Raw genomic sequence first — 13,928 nt, 5'->3', positions numbered from 1 at the left:
AGGATAGAAATGAGGAGGGGGAGAGGGAGGGGAAGGGGAGGAGAGAGGGAATAGATGGGGAGATGGAGAAAGAGAGTGAGGAGATAGGGGGTTAGAGAGAAGCAGGAGAGGGGTGATGTAGAAAGAGAGACGAGAAGGGGGAGAGAGAGGAGAGAGAGATGGGGAGGGAGAGGGAAGAGAGAGACAGGGAAGGAGTGAGAGGGAGAGGGGGAGAAAGAGAAGGGGTGAGCAGGGGAGAGGAGAGAGAGAGGAGGGAGAGCAGGAGGTAAGAGAGAGGTGGAGAGAGTGAGGAGGGAGGGGGAGAATGGGAGAGAGGAGAATGAGAGCAGGAGAGAAGGGTGAGATGGAAAGAGGAGAGCGCAGAGAGAGGGGGAGACGGGGGGTTGAGATGGGTTGGAGAGGTGGACAGGGACGCAGGAGAGAGATGGGGGGTAGAACGAGACAGGAGAGGGTGCTAAAGAGGGGGAGGGGGAGAGAGAGGGGGAAAGAAATGATGAGTGGAGAGAGGAGGAGGAGTGGGAAGAGATGGGGACCTTATCTGGTGCTTTTGACATCCGGTACGTTTCAATGAGATCCTCTCTCCTGCACTCCCCCCCGCCTCCCCCCCCCCCCGGCATTGTTTGAAATTCCAGTGAGTACTCGCTCAAGGTTGCCAAACTCTCCTCATATGTTAACCCCTTCATTCCCGGAATCTCATCCTCGTGAACCTCCTCCTGGCTCTCTCCAATGGCAACGCACCCTTTCTGAGCTACGGGGCCCAAAACTGTTGACAATACTCCGAGTGCGGTCTGACTGGTGTCTTATAAAGGCTCAGTGTTATCTCCTGGTTTTCATATTCTAATTCCCCTTGAAATAAATGCCAACATTGCATTTGCCTTCTTTACCACAGACTCAACCTGTGAATTAACCTTCTGGGAGCCTTGCACGAGGACTCCCAAGTCCCTCTGCACCTCTAATGTTTGAACCTTCTCCCCATTTAGATAATAGTTAATGTTTCCAATAATTTTCAATAGGTACATTTAATGTCGGAGAAGTGTATACAATATACATCCTGAAATCTTTTTTCCTCCGCAAACATCCACATAAACAGAGGAAACTTTAGAACCCCAAAGCCCCATCCAGCTCCCCGCCATGCTCAAACACATCTGACCATTCTTCCAATTTGTCTAAGTCCTGCTGCAATCGCATTGCTTCCTCAGCATTACCTACCCCTCCACCTATCTTCATATCATCCACGAACTTTTCCACAAAGCCATCAATTCCATCATTGACAAACAACGGGAGAAATAGCGGTCCCAATACTGACCCCTGAGGAACACCACTGGTCACTGGCAGCTGACCAGAACAGGTCCCTTTTATTCCCACTCGTTGCCTCCTTCCTGTCAGCCATTCCTCTATCCACGCCAGAATCTTTCCTGTAACAGCAAAGGATTTTATCTTATTAAGTAGCCTCATGTGTGGCACCTTATCAAAGACCTTCTTAATATCCAAGTAAACGACATCCACTGCCTCTCCTTCGTCCACCCTACTTGTTACTTCCTCGAAGAACAGATTTATCAGGCAAGATTTCCCTTTACAGAAACCATGCTGACTTTGACTTATTTTATCATTAGTCTCCAAGTACCTTGAAACCTCATCCTTCGTAATAGACTCCAGCACTTTCCCAACCACTGAGGTTAGACTAACTGGCCAATAATTTCCTTTCTTTTGCCTTCCTCCCTTCTTAAAGAGTGGGGTGACATTTGCAATCTTCCAGTCCTCTGGGACCATGCCAGAACCAAGTGATTCTTGAAAGATCAAGACCAATGCATCCGTTATCTCTTCAGCAACCTCTCTCGGGACTCTGGGATGTAGTCCATCTGGTCCAGGTGACTTATCCACCTTTAAGACCTTTGAGTTTGCTTGGCACTTTTTCCTTTGTAATAGCAATAGCACTCACTCCTGCTCCCTGACACTCACGGACCTCTGGCACACTGTTAGTGTCTTCCACAGTGAAGACTGAAGCAAAGTACCCATTAAGTTCATCTGCCATTTCTATGTCCCCCATCGCTACCTCACCAGCATCATGTTCCTGTGGTCCAATATCAACTCCCACCTCCCTTTTACTCTTACTATAACTGGAAAAACTTTCGGTATCCTGCTTTATAGTATTGGCTTGTTTGTCCTCATATTTCATCTTTTCCCTTCTTACAACTTTTTTAGTTGCCTTTTGTTGGATTTTAAAAACTTGTCGATCATCCAACTTCCCACTCACTTCTGCTACCTTATCTGCCCTTTCCTTGGCTTTTATGCAGTCCTTAACCTCCTTTATTGCCACAGTTGCCGACCCCTGCCATTTGAGAACTTCGTCCTCTGTGGGACATGTCTATCCTGCACCTTGTGATCTATTCCCAGAAACTTCAGCCATCTCCGCTAGTATCCCCCTCCAATCCACCTGGGCACGCTGCTCTCTCACGCCCCAGTAATTCCCTTTACTTCATTACGACCCCTGATACACGTGAGTTCTGCTTCTCCCTAACCTTAACCCTAATGCCCTCAAGAGGGTAAGAGGCGTAAGAGGTGGGGGGGGGGAGAGAGATGGGGGAGAGAGCAAAAGAGAGCGAGGGTGGAGATATAGAGAGTGAGAGAGAGGGAAGGAGAATTAGAGAGTGAAAGAAAGAAGAGGGAGAGAGGGAAGGAGAGGGAGTGAGAGGGAGAGAATGGGAAGGAGAGGTAGAGATTGAGGGAGGAAGAGAGAGAGGGAAGGAGAGATAGAGTGAGAGAGGGGGAGAGAGTAGGTGAAAGGGTGCAGAGAGGGAGGGGGAGAGGAAGAGAGAGGGGGAGAGACAGCAGGAGAGAAATGGGGAGAGGGGTAGAGTGGGGAAAGGAATGTGGTGGAGAGAGAGGGGAGAGACACATAAGCCAGAGGGGGAGTGAAAGGGGGAGTGAGAAGGGGCGGCAAGGGAGAGGTGGTGGGGAGAGGGGGTGAGGGGGGGGATGCACGGGGGAGGGGAGAGTGTGAGGAGAGAGACAGAGGGAGAGAAGAAGGGAGAGGGAGGTGAGATAGGGGCCAGAAGGGGAAAGAGGGGGAGGGGGTGAGAGGGGTGTAGAGAGGAGGTTGAGAGATGAGGCGGGGAGAAAGGGTGGGGGACAGAGGAGTGTGTGAGAGAGAAGGGGGATAGAAAAGTGGGAGAGATAGATAGATAGATATACTTAATTGATCCCGAGGGAAATTGGGTAGAGAGGACAGAGAGAGAGAGACAGGCAAGGGGGGGGGGGTGAGAGGCATGTAGAGAGGGGTTGAGAGAGTGAGAGAAGGGGAGAAGAGAGAAAGAGAGGGGAGGGAGATGGAAGTGCATAGACAGGGAGGGGAGGGAAAGGGGAGTAAGAGAGGGGGAGGGAAGGAGGAGGGGAGAGAGTGGGTGAAAGGGGGCAGAGAGAGGGGAGAGATGGGGAATGAGGTGGAGAGAGAAGGAGTGAAGGAGAGAGGGTTATAGCGATTGGGAAGAGACACACACAGGCGAGAGGGGTATAGAGAAGGGGGGCAAGGGGGAGAGGTGGTAGAGAGAGGGGGGTGCATGGGGGAGGGGAAGGAGAGAGAGTGTGAGGAGGGAGACACAGAGGGTGAGAGAGAGACGGAGGGAAAGAAGGTGGAAAAGGAAGAGAGAGAGATGAGAGAGGGGCGAGGAGGAGAAAGGGGGACAGGAGGGAGGGAGAGAAACGGGGCATAGAAAAGGGGAGAGGGAGGACGGAGAGATAGAGAGAGAGAGAGTGGGTTGGGGGTGGGGTGAGAGGGGTGTAGAGAGGGGCAGAGGGGGAGAAAGTGACGAGGGAGAGGAAGAGAGGGGGGAAGGAAATGTAGAAAATGGGTAGAGATGGAGGGGGACAGAGGGGACAAGAGGAGGAGATAAGGAGGGGAGGTAAAGGGGGTAAGAGATGGGGATGGAGGAATCAGGTTTATTATCACCGGCATGTGACGTGACTCTTGTTAACTTAGCAGCAGCAGTTCAATGTCATACATAATCTAGCAGAGAGAGAGAAAAAATAATAATAATAAATAAAATAAAACATAATAAATAAACTGGTAAATCAATTACGTATTTTGAATAGATTTTTTAAAAAATGTGCAAAAACAGAAATACTGTACGAGTAGAAGGTAGAACATAGAATAGTACAGCACAGTACAGGCCTTTCAGCCCACAATGTTGTGCTGACCCTCAAACCCTGCCTCCTATATAACCCCCCACCTTAAATTCCTCCATATACCTGTCTAGTAGTCTCTTAAACTTCACTAGTGTATCTGCCTCCACCACTGACTCAGGCAGTGCATTCCACGCACCAACCACTCTCTGAGTAAAAAAACCTTCCTCTAATATCTCCCTTGAACTTCCCACCCCTTACCTTAAAGCCATGTCCTCTTGTATTGAGCAGTGGTGCCCTGGGGAAGAGGCGCTGGCTATCCACTCTATCTATTCCTCTTATTATCTTGTACACCTCTATCATGTCTCCTCTTATCCTCCTTCTCTCCAAAGAGTAAAGCCCTAGCTCCCTTAATCTCTGATCATAATGCATGCTCTCTAAACCAGGCAGCATCCTGGTAAATCTCCTCTGTACCCTTTCCAATGCTTCCACATCCTTCCTATAGTGAGGTGTCCAGAACTGGACACAGTACTCCAAGTGTGGCCTAACCAGAATTTTATAGAGCTGCATCATTACATCGCGACTCTTAAACTCTATCCCTCGACTTATGAAAGCTAACACCCCATAAGCTTTCTTAACTACCCTATCCACCTGTGAGGCAACTTTCAGGGATCTGTGGACATGTAACCCCAGATCCCTCTGCTCCTCCACACTACCAAGTATCCTGCCATTTACTTTGTACTCTGCCTTGGAGTTCGTCCTTCCAAAGTGTACCACCTCACACTTCTCCGGGTTGAACTCCATCTGCCACTTCTCAGCCCACTTCTGCATCCTATCAATGTCTCTCTGCAATCTTCAACAATCCTCTACACTATCTACAACACCACCAACCTTTGTGTCATCTGCAAATCTGCCAACTCACCCTTCTACCCCCACATCCAGGTCGTTAATAAAAATCACGAAAAGTAGAGGTCCCAGAACCGATCCTTGTGGGACACCACTAGTCACAACCCTCCAGTCTGATTGTACTCCCTGTTAATAACTCATCTCCTTCTACCTTGGGCCACGAACTTATCAATCACCCATGCTGTGGACACTTTCTGGAGGTCCAAGATCCGTATGCTCCACAACTGCTGGACTAAGTGTGTCAATATAGGAGGGGACTATGTTGAAAAATAAATGTGCTAGGTTTTCTAAAATTGACTCCTTCTACATTAGGCCACAAACCTATCAATCACTCCTCATATATTAAAAAAAAGTGAGGTGGTGTCCAAACCTTCAAAGTCCATTTAGGAATCGGACGGCAGAGGGGAAGAAGCTGTTCCTGAATCGCTGAGTGTGTGCCTTCAGGCTTCTGTACCTCCTCCCTGATGGTAACAGTGAGAAAAGGCCATGCCCTGGGTGCTGGAGGGTCCTTAATAATGGACGCTGCCTTTCTGAGACACTGCTCCCTGAAGATGTCCTGGGTACTTTGTAGGCTAGTACCCAAGATGGAGCCGACTAGATTTACAACCCTCTGCAGCTTCTCTCGGTCCTGTGCAGTAGCCCCTCCATACCAGACAGTGATGCAGCCTGTCAGAATGCTCCCCACCGTACAACTACAGAAGTTTTTGAGTGCATTTGTTGACGTGCCAAATCTCTTCAAACTCCTAATGAAGTATAGACACTGTCTTGCCCTCTTTATAACCACATCGATATGTTGGGACCAGGTCAGATCCTCAGAGATCTTGACACCCAGGAACTTGAAACTGCTCACTCTCTCCACTTCTGATCCCTCTATGAGGATTGGTATGTGTTCCTTCGTCTTACCCTTCCTGAAGTCCACAATCAGCTCTTTTGTCTTACTGACGTTGAGTGCCAGGTTGTTGCTGCAGCACCACCCCACTAGTTGGCATATCTCACTCCTGTACGCCTTCTCGTCTCCACCTGAGATTCTACCAACAGTGGTTGTATTGTCAGCAAATGTATAGATGGTATTTGAGCTATGCCTAGCCACACAGTCATGTGTATACAGAGAGTAGAGCAGTGGGCTAAGCACACACCCCGGAGGTGCGCCAGTGTTGATCGTCAGCGAGGAGGAGATGTTAGCACCAATCCGCACAGACTGTGGTCTTCTGATTAGGAAGTCGAGGATCCAATTGCAGAGGGAGGTACAGAGGCCCAGGTTCTACAACTTCTCAATCAGGATTGTGGGAATGGTGGTATTAAATGCTGAGCTATAGTCGATGAACAGCACCCTGACGTAGGTGTTTGTCCCAAACCGTCTGGAGAGCCATTGAGATTGCGTCTGCCGTTGACCTGTTGTGACGAGAGTGGGTGACTGAGGGCAGAGAGAGGCTGAGAGAGAAAGGGGATGAGAGAAGTGGGAAAGGGGGTGGGGATGGAGAGAGTGGGGAGAGTGAGGGAGATGAGGAGGGAAAGGGGGAGCATGAAGAGAGAGAGAGGAGAGGGGAGGGAGCAGGTAGACAGCAGTGGAGAGAGAGGAGGTGGGGGGAGAGGGACACACAGGTGAGAGGGGGAAGAGAGAAGGAGAGAGGGGAAGATGGAGGGGGAGAGGGAAGGTGGAGAGAGAAGGGATGGGCAGTCTCTCAGTCCGGGAAGTAGGAAGTTCCACAGTCTGGGATGGATGGTCTCCCAGTCCGGGGGAGTGGGAGGTCCCACAGTCTGGAAAACAGGCAGTTTCTCACTCCGGGGACTGAGGTGTCCCACGGTCTGGGGTGAGGGGGTGGGGGGTTGATGGGCATGGTAAATCAGTTTGCACAGTTTGGGAAGGTGGTTTTGCTCTCGACGGACCACCCCAGTGTTCCTGACTGACCTCTCTCCTTTTCCAGTGATGCCCTGGTTCTAATCCCGTCGCAGATACAGGTCGGCATCCAGGAGAAGATTTGCCTGCTCCAGCCCGTGGGGGAGGGGAGTGGGTCACTCCGGGTGACCCTGCACCATGCCCCCACCAACACCACTGTGGAGAAAGAGACGGCGGGCCCGGTGGGGCACCACGGGTGCATGGAGTTCACGGTAAGTTTTGTTGGCGGGGGGGACGTACGTCTGGAACTCTGCAGCCTGTCAACCTGCCATGGCGAAACCATCACACCACCCCTCGTGTGACCTGCAAAATTTCTCTGCCCAGGTGCCAGACATTGAGCTGACGAACGAGCAAAATTCGGTGGCTGAGGTCACGGTCATTGGATCGGGTCTGAGCAAAGCAGTGAACGTCACCAAGAGGGTCCTCCTACAGAAAACGCAGTCCCTGACATTCGTACAGACAGACAAGCCCGTTTACAAACCTGGCCAGACAGGTGAGTCCCTCCCATGTGCATCTCCTGCCAATGTGCAGCAAGAACCGTCAATGGAAGACTGCAGACAATCCATGCAGACCACATGGACAACATCATCCTCTCCCCCATCTACAGTCAGGGGTGTGAGGGGACATTCCCCACTTCCCTGGGTGGGGTTAGTCTGTGCACTCCACATTGACCACATTACCCTCTCCCCCATCTACAGTCAGGGGTGTGAGGGGACATTCCCCACTTCCCTGGGTGGGGTTAGTCCATGCATTCCACATCCGCCACATTAACCTCTCCCCCATCTACAGTCAGGGTTGTGAGGGGACATTCCCCACTTCCCTGGGTGGGGTTAGTCTGTGCATTCCACATCCGCCACATTACCCTCTCCCCCATCTACAGTCAGGGTTGTGAGGGGACATTCCCCACTTCCCTGGGTGGGGTTAGTCCATGCATTCCACATCCGCCACATCATCCTCTCCCCCATCTACAGTCAGGGTTGTGAGGGGACATTCCCCACTTCCCTGGGTGGGGTTAGTCTGTGCATTCCACATCCGCCACATTACCCTCTCCCCCACCTACAGTCAGGGGTGTGAGGGGACATTCCCCACTTCCCTGGGTGGGGTTAGTCTGTGCATTCCACATCCGCCACATTAACCTCTCCCCCACCTACAGTCAGGGGTGTGAGGGGACATTCCCCACTTCCCTGGGTGGGGTTAGTCTGTGCATTCCACATCCGCCACATTAACCTCTCCCCCATCTACAGTCAGGGTTGTGAGGGGACATTCCCCACTTCCCTGGGTGGGGTTAGTCTGTGCACTCCACATTGACCACATTACTCTCTCCCCCACCTACAGTCAGGGGTGTGAGGGGACATTCCCCACTTCCCTGGGTGGGGTTAGTCTGTGCACTCCACATCCGCCACATTAACCTCTCCCCCACCTACAGTCAGGGGTGTGAGGGGACATTCCCCACTTCCCTGGGTGGGGTTAGTCTGTGCACTCCATATTGACCACATTACCCTCTCCCCCACCTACAGGTCAGGGGTGTGAGGGGACATTCCCCACTTCCCTGGGTGGGGTTAGTCTGTGCACTCCACATTGACCACATTACCCTCTCCCCCATCTACAGTCAGGGGTGTGAGGGGACATTCCCCACTTCCCTGGGTGGGGTTAGTCTGTGCACTCCACATTGACCACATTACCCTCTCCCCCACCTACAGTCAGGGGTGTGAGGGGACATTCCCCACTTCCCTGGGTGGGGTTAGTCTGTGCACTCCACATTGACCACATTACCCTCTCCCCCACCTACAGTCAGGGGTGTGAGGGGACATTCCCCACTTCCCTGGGTGGGGTTAGTCCATGCATTCCACATCCGCCACATTACCCTCTCCCCCACCTACAGTCAGGGGTGTGAGGGGACATTCCCCACTTCCCTGGGTGGGGTTAGTCCGTGCATTCCACATCCGCCACATTACCCTCTCCCCCACCTACAGTCAGGGGTGTGAGGGGACATTCCCCACTTCCCTGGGTAGGGTTAGTCTATGCATTCCACATCCGCCACATTAACCTCTCCCCCATCTACAGGTGAGGGGTGTGAGGGGATACCCACCACTCCCCTGGGTGGGGTTAGTCTGTGTATTCCACATTAGCCACATTACCCACATTACCCTCTCCCCGCATCTACAGGTCAGGGGTGTGAGAGGACATTCCCCATTTCCCTGGGTGGGGTTAGTCCATGCATTCCACATCTGCCACATTACCCTTTCCCCCACCTACAGGTCAGGGGTGAGGGGAGATTCCCCACTTCCCTGGGTGGGGTTAGTCTGTGTATTCCACATCCGCCACATTACCCTTTCCCCCACCTACAGGTCAGGGGGTGAGGGGAGATTCCCCACTTCCCTGGGTGGGGTTTGTCCATGCAATCCACATCTGCCACATTACCCTCACCCCCCCCCCCCCCCCCGACAGGTCAGGGGTTTGAAGGGAGATTCCTTACTTCCCTGGGCAGTGTTAGTCTGTGTAGTCCACATTTGCCACATTACTCTCTCCCCCATCGACAAATCAGGGGTGTGAGGACATACCAGAATCTGTGGAGTAGCTCGACACTACGCAGGCTTGATGGTCATTCCTTCACCCACCTCCAATCTCTATCTACTAAAGCACTGCCATCATCCCTGAAATCTTCTTAATTCCCACTCGGGCCAGGGCCCCTTGGTTCCTTTAGGATACGGTTCCAGGAGCGACCTCGACAAGTCTTCGAGTACGGGAGTCGGGAGGTCACGTCCCAGTCGTACGAGACATCGGCGAGGCTGCACTGGGAGTACGGTGTTCAGTTTTGGTCGCCCCCGCTGTAGGAAAGATGCCGCTGAGCTGGAAAGAGTGCAGAGGGAGATTTACGAGGATGTCGCCGGGACTCGAGGGACTGAGTTACGGAGAGAGGTCGGGCAGGTTGGGACCTTATTCCAGAGGTGCTTAAAACCACGAGGAGCACAGTTAGGGGAGTGCACCTCCTCTCCGGCCTCCAAACTCCTGAGCGATTGACCTCAGGTCTCAGGAGGTGAAAGGTCATTGGATGTTTGACCCCTACCCCCCCCCACTGCTCTCAGCATTTGTGTGTGTTAGGAGGGTGTTAGGGGAGTTACAGAGTTACAGGGGACCTGACCTCCTGGGGAGGTCAGGGGTTGGGGGTCATTCCCTCTGGGATCTCACTCTGCGCCTTGTCTTCCAGTGCGGTTCCGTGTCGTCTCTCTGACGCAGGATTTCTTGCCGGCCGACGAGCAGGTGAGGGAGTCCGTCCCATGCACTGCGTGTCTCCTGCCCCACCCCAGCACCGCCGGCCCTCGCTCCCCCTCTCCATCCACTGTCTCCCTCTCTTCTCCCCTCCGACTCCGCCCACAACTGGGGCCTTGTTCGCCTGCTCCTGCTCAATGGCCTGTTGGCCAACCTCTCCCCCCAACTCCATCGCAGCCTGCTGCTCCCACCCTTCTCGCCCTCTCCCTCTTCCCCCTCTGCTCCTCTTGCCCTCCCTCCATCTTTTTCTTCCCCCTTCGTCTCCTATCCCGCCCTCCTTCCTCTTCCTCACCCCTTTCCCTCTCGCACACTCCCTCCTCTCACCTCCGATCCTCTCACCCTCCATCCTTTTTCTTTCCCTCCATCCCTCTATTCACAGTGATATCCATCCCTCCTGGGAGGGGCCTCCCTCTCCCCGACACCTTTCTCAGTCTTGCCCCTCCTCCATTCCCCCTTGTCTGGTCCTCTATTGCCCCATCTGTCTTCCTTCTCCCTTGCCCCTCCGTCCCCCTCCCCCTGTCCTTCCCTCCATCTCCCCCTCCTTCAGCCTCCCCCCTTCCTCGATCCCACCACCAACGTGGCTTCTCTGTTTCTCTCTGCAGTACCCGCTGATAACACTCTGGGTGAGTCCCGTCGACAGGATCCAGGCCTCAGCCTTGCCCTGCACCAGGTCAGGGGGCGACGTCCATCTTCCTGGGCCCAGGAAACATTCCAGGAGTCCGAGGATAAGGCAGGGCCCTGGCTGAGGCCTGCGCTAGTGATCCAGGTGGTATCGTACGCGGACCCCGGGCTCAGGGATTGTACTGGGAACTTGGGGCTGGATCGGAGCCTGTCTCAGGCCTTAAGCTGGTGAATAAGACCACCAGCTGGAACAGGCATGTACCCTAGGCCCAGGGACTGTTCTGGGAGCTCCAGTCCGGGTCTTCTTGGTTGAGGCCTACGCTGTTGAATTTGAACCCAGCCTGATTATTTTCCAACCCTTGGGCCCAGGGACCATTCTGGGAGTTCAGGGATGGGGTAGGCCCTGGCTCAGGCCTCTGACGGTGATTCTCACCCCAAACCAATGTTCTCTTTAAGGTGGGCATGTGCACACATCTTTTGCTACAAGCGCACAAAGGAACTTAAACTGCACACAAAAGGTTGTCACCCTCTACCTCGTTAGCTGGGTACTGGTATCGATTATGACCAATATTTTGGATGATGGCTGGGCATGTCTAGTCATCCCATCCCTCTTGATGGCTAGTCCTCATCCAATCAGTTTTCTGCTGTTCCAACTTGTTTACAATCGAATTCCATTTCTTACTTAGAGCAAGACCTTCATCTTTGTTCAGTGTCTCTCCCTCCAGTTTTATTTCAATGGTTTCCTTCACCAGGTGGTCCCAAACTCCATCGGCACAGCACAGTGGGTTTGCCAAATCTATGGCCATTGCGAGCGCAGTGTTTTGCTACTGCCGATTTCTCTGGGTAACCCAAACAGATACACCTCCTGTGCTCCCTGTTGCGGGTCTCCACCGCGCAGAAGACTATTGTACCGTGCCAATGGCTTTTGGTATTGCCCGGTGAAGGAAGCCATTGAAATAAAACCAGAGGAAAAGATCTTTAACAAAGACAACGGTCTCGCTCGAAGGCTACGTCCACACTAGACTGGATAACTTTGAAAACGCCGGTTTCGCGTAAAATCGATAGGCGTCCACACCTGGCGTTTTTGAAAATACCTCCGTCCACATTAAAACGGGTATTCAGGCGAATCTCCTCCTACTTGGCGAGGGCAGGACACATCTACAGAAAACAAGCAACGTTTGGTGTTGAATCTCGCTGTGAAAGTGTGCGTTTGTGCAGTTACAGACCAGAAAAACTTAAAAAAGGAAATTGCCAAATGAGGGACAGCTGTTGGCTCTCGTGCAGGAAGACCTAAAACTAAAAAAAAAACAAACACTGAGAGCTTGGATACGTACATGGAATTATGATGTAGTGGCCATTACAGAGACTTGGCTGGCACCAGGGCAGGAATGGATTCTCAATATTCCTGGATTTCAGTGCTTTAAAAGGGATAGAGAGGGCGGAAAAAGGGGAGGAGGGGTGGCATTACTGGTCAGGGATACTATTACAGCTACAGAAAGGGTGGGTAATGTAGCAGGATCCTCTTTTGAGACAGTATGGGTGGAAGTCAGGAACAGGAAGGGAGAAGTTACTCTATTGGGGGTATTCTATAGGCCCCCCTGGTAGCAGCAGAGATACAGAGGAGCAGATTGGGAGGCAGATTTTGGAAAGGTGCAAAAATAACAGGGTTGTTATCATGGGTGACTTTAACTTCCCTAATATTGATTGGCACCTGATTAGTTCCAATGGTTTAGACGGGGCAGAGTTTGTTAAGTGTGTCCAGGACGGACTCCTGTCACAGTATGTTGACAGGCCGACTAGGGGGAATGCCATACTAGATCTAGTATTAGGTAACAAACCGGGTCAGGTCACAGATCTCTCAGTGGGTGAGCATCTGGGGGACAGTGACCACCGCTCCCTGGCCTTTAGCATTATCATGGAAAAGAATAGAATCAGAGAGGACAGGAAAATTTTTAATTGTGGAAGGGCAAATTATGAGGCTATAAGGCTAGAACTTGCCGGTGTGAATTGGGAAGATGTTTCTGTAGGGAATTGTACTATGGACATGTGGACGATGTTTAGAGATCTCTTGCAGGACGTTAGGGATAAATTTGTTCTGGTGAGGAAGATACAGAATGGTAGGGTGTAGGAACCATGGGTGACAAGTGAGGTGGAAAATCTAGTCAGGTGGAAAAAGGCAGCATACATGAGGATTAGGAAGCAAGGATCAGATGGGTCTATTGAGGAATATAGGGTAGCAAGAAAGCAGCTTAAGAAGGGGCTGAGAAGAGCAAGAAGGGGGCATGAGAAGGCCTTGGCGAGTAGGGTAAAGGAAAACTCCAAGGCATTCTTCAATTATGTGAAGAACAAAAGGATGACAGGAGTGAAGGTAGGACCGATTAGAGATAAAGGTGGGAAGATGTGCCTGGAGGCTGTGGAAGTGAGCGAGGTCCTCAATGAATACTTCTCTTCGGTATTCACCAATGAGAAGGAACTTGATGATGATGAGGACAATATGAGTGAGGTTAGTGTTCTGGAGCATGCTGATACTAAGGGAGAGGAGGTGTTGGAGTTGTTAAAATACATTAGGACAGATAAGTCCCCGGGGCCTGACGGAATATTCCCCATGCTGCTCCACGAGTCGAGGGAAGAGATTGCTGAGCCTCTGGCTAGGATCTTTATGTCCTTGTTGTCTACAGGAATGGTACCAGAGGATTGGGGGGAGGCGAATGTTGTCCCCTTGTTCAAACAAGGTAGTAGGGATATTCCAGGTAATTATAGACCAGTGAGCCTTACATCTGTGGTGGGAAAGCTGTTGGAAAAGATTCTTAGAGATAGGATCTATGGACATTTAGAGGATCATGGTCTGATCAGGGACAGTCAGCATGGCTTTGTGAAGGGCAGATCGTGTCTAACAAGCCTGATAGAGTTCTTTGAGGAGGTGACCAGGCATATAGATGAGGGTAGTGCAGTGGATGTGATCTATATGGATTTTAGTAAGGCATTTGACAAGGTTCCACATGTAGGCTTATTCAGAAAGTCAGAAGGCATGGGATCCAGGGAAATTTGGCCAGGTGGATTCAGAATTGGCTTGCCTGCAGAAGGCAGAGGGTCATGGTGGAAGGAGTACATTCGG

General features: G+C 51.8%; 1 protein-coding gene across 3 annotated transcripts in view; it reads left to right on the top strand.

Moving 5' to 3' along the window:
- Positions 1-13,928, top strand: part of LOC134342247 (alpha-2-macroglobulin-like) — a 182,923-nt gene that overhangs the window by 13,679 nt on the left and 155,316 nt on the right. For all 3 annotated transcript variants that reach the window (XM_063040210.1, XM_063040209.1, XM_063040208.1), the window contains exons 2-5: positions 6,951-7,134; positions 7,247-7,415; positions 10,131-10,183; positions 10,795-10,815. In XM_063040210.1, coding sequence (XP_062896280.1) covers positions 6,951-7,134; positions 7,247-7,415; positions 10,131-10,183; positions 10,795-10,815 — 427 coding nt within the window. The remainder of the gene's footprint in view (positions 1-6,950; positions 7,135-7,246; positions 7,416-10,130; positions 10,184-10,794; positions 10,816-13,928) is intronic.

Source organism: Mobula hypostoma, unplaced genomic scaffold (assembly GCF_963921235.1).
Source record: "Mobula hypostoma unplaced genomic scaffold, sMobHyp1.1 scaffold_70, whole genome shotgun sequence".
In the NCBI taxonomy this organism is placed as follows: Eukaryota; Metazoa; Chordata; class Chondrichthyes; order Myliobatiformes; family Myliobatidae; genus Mobula; species Mobula hypostoma.
Note: the sequence above shows the minus strand (reverse complement) of the source record. Positions and strands in the feature narration are given on the sequence as shown.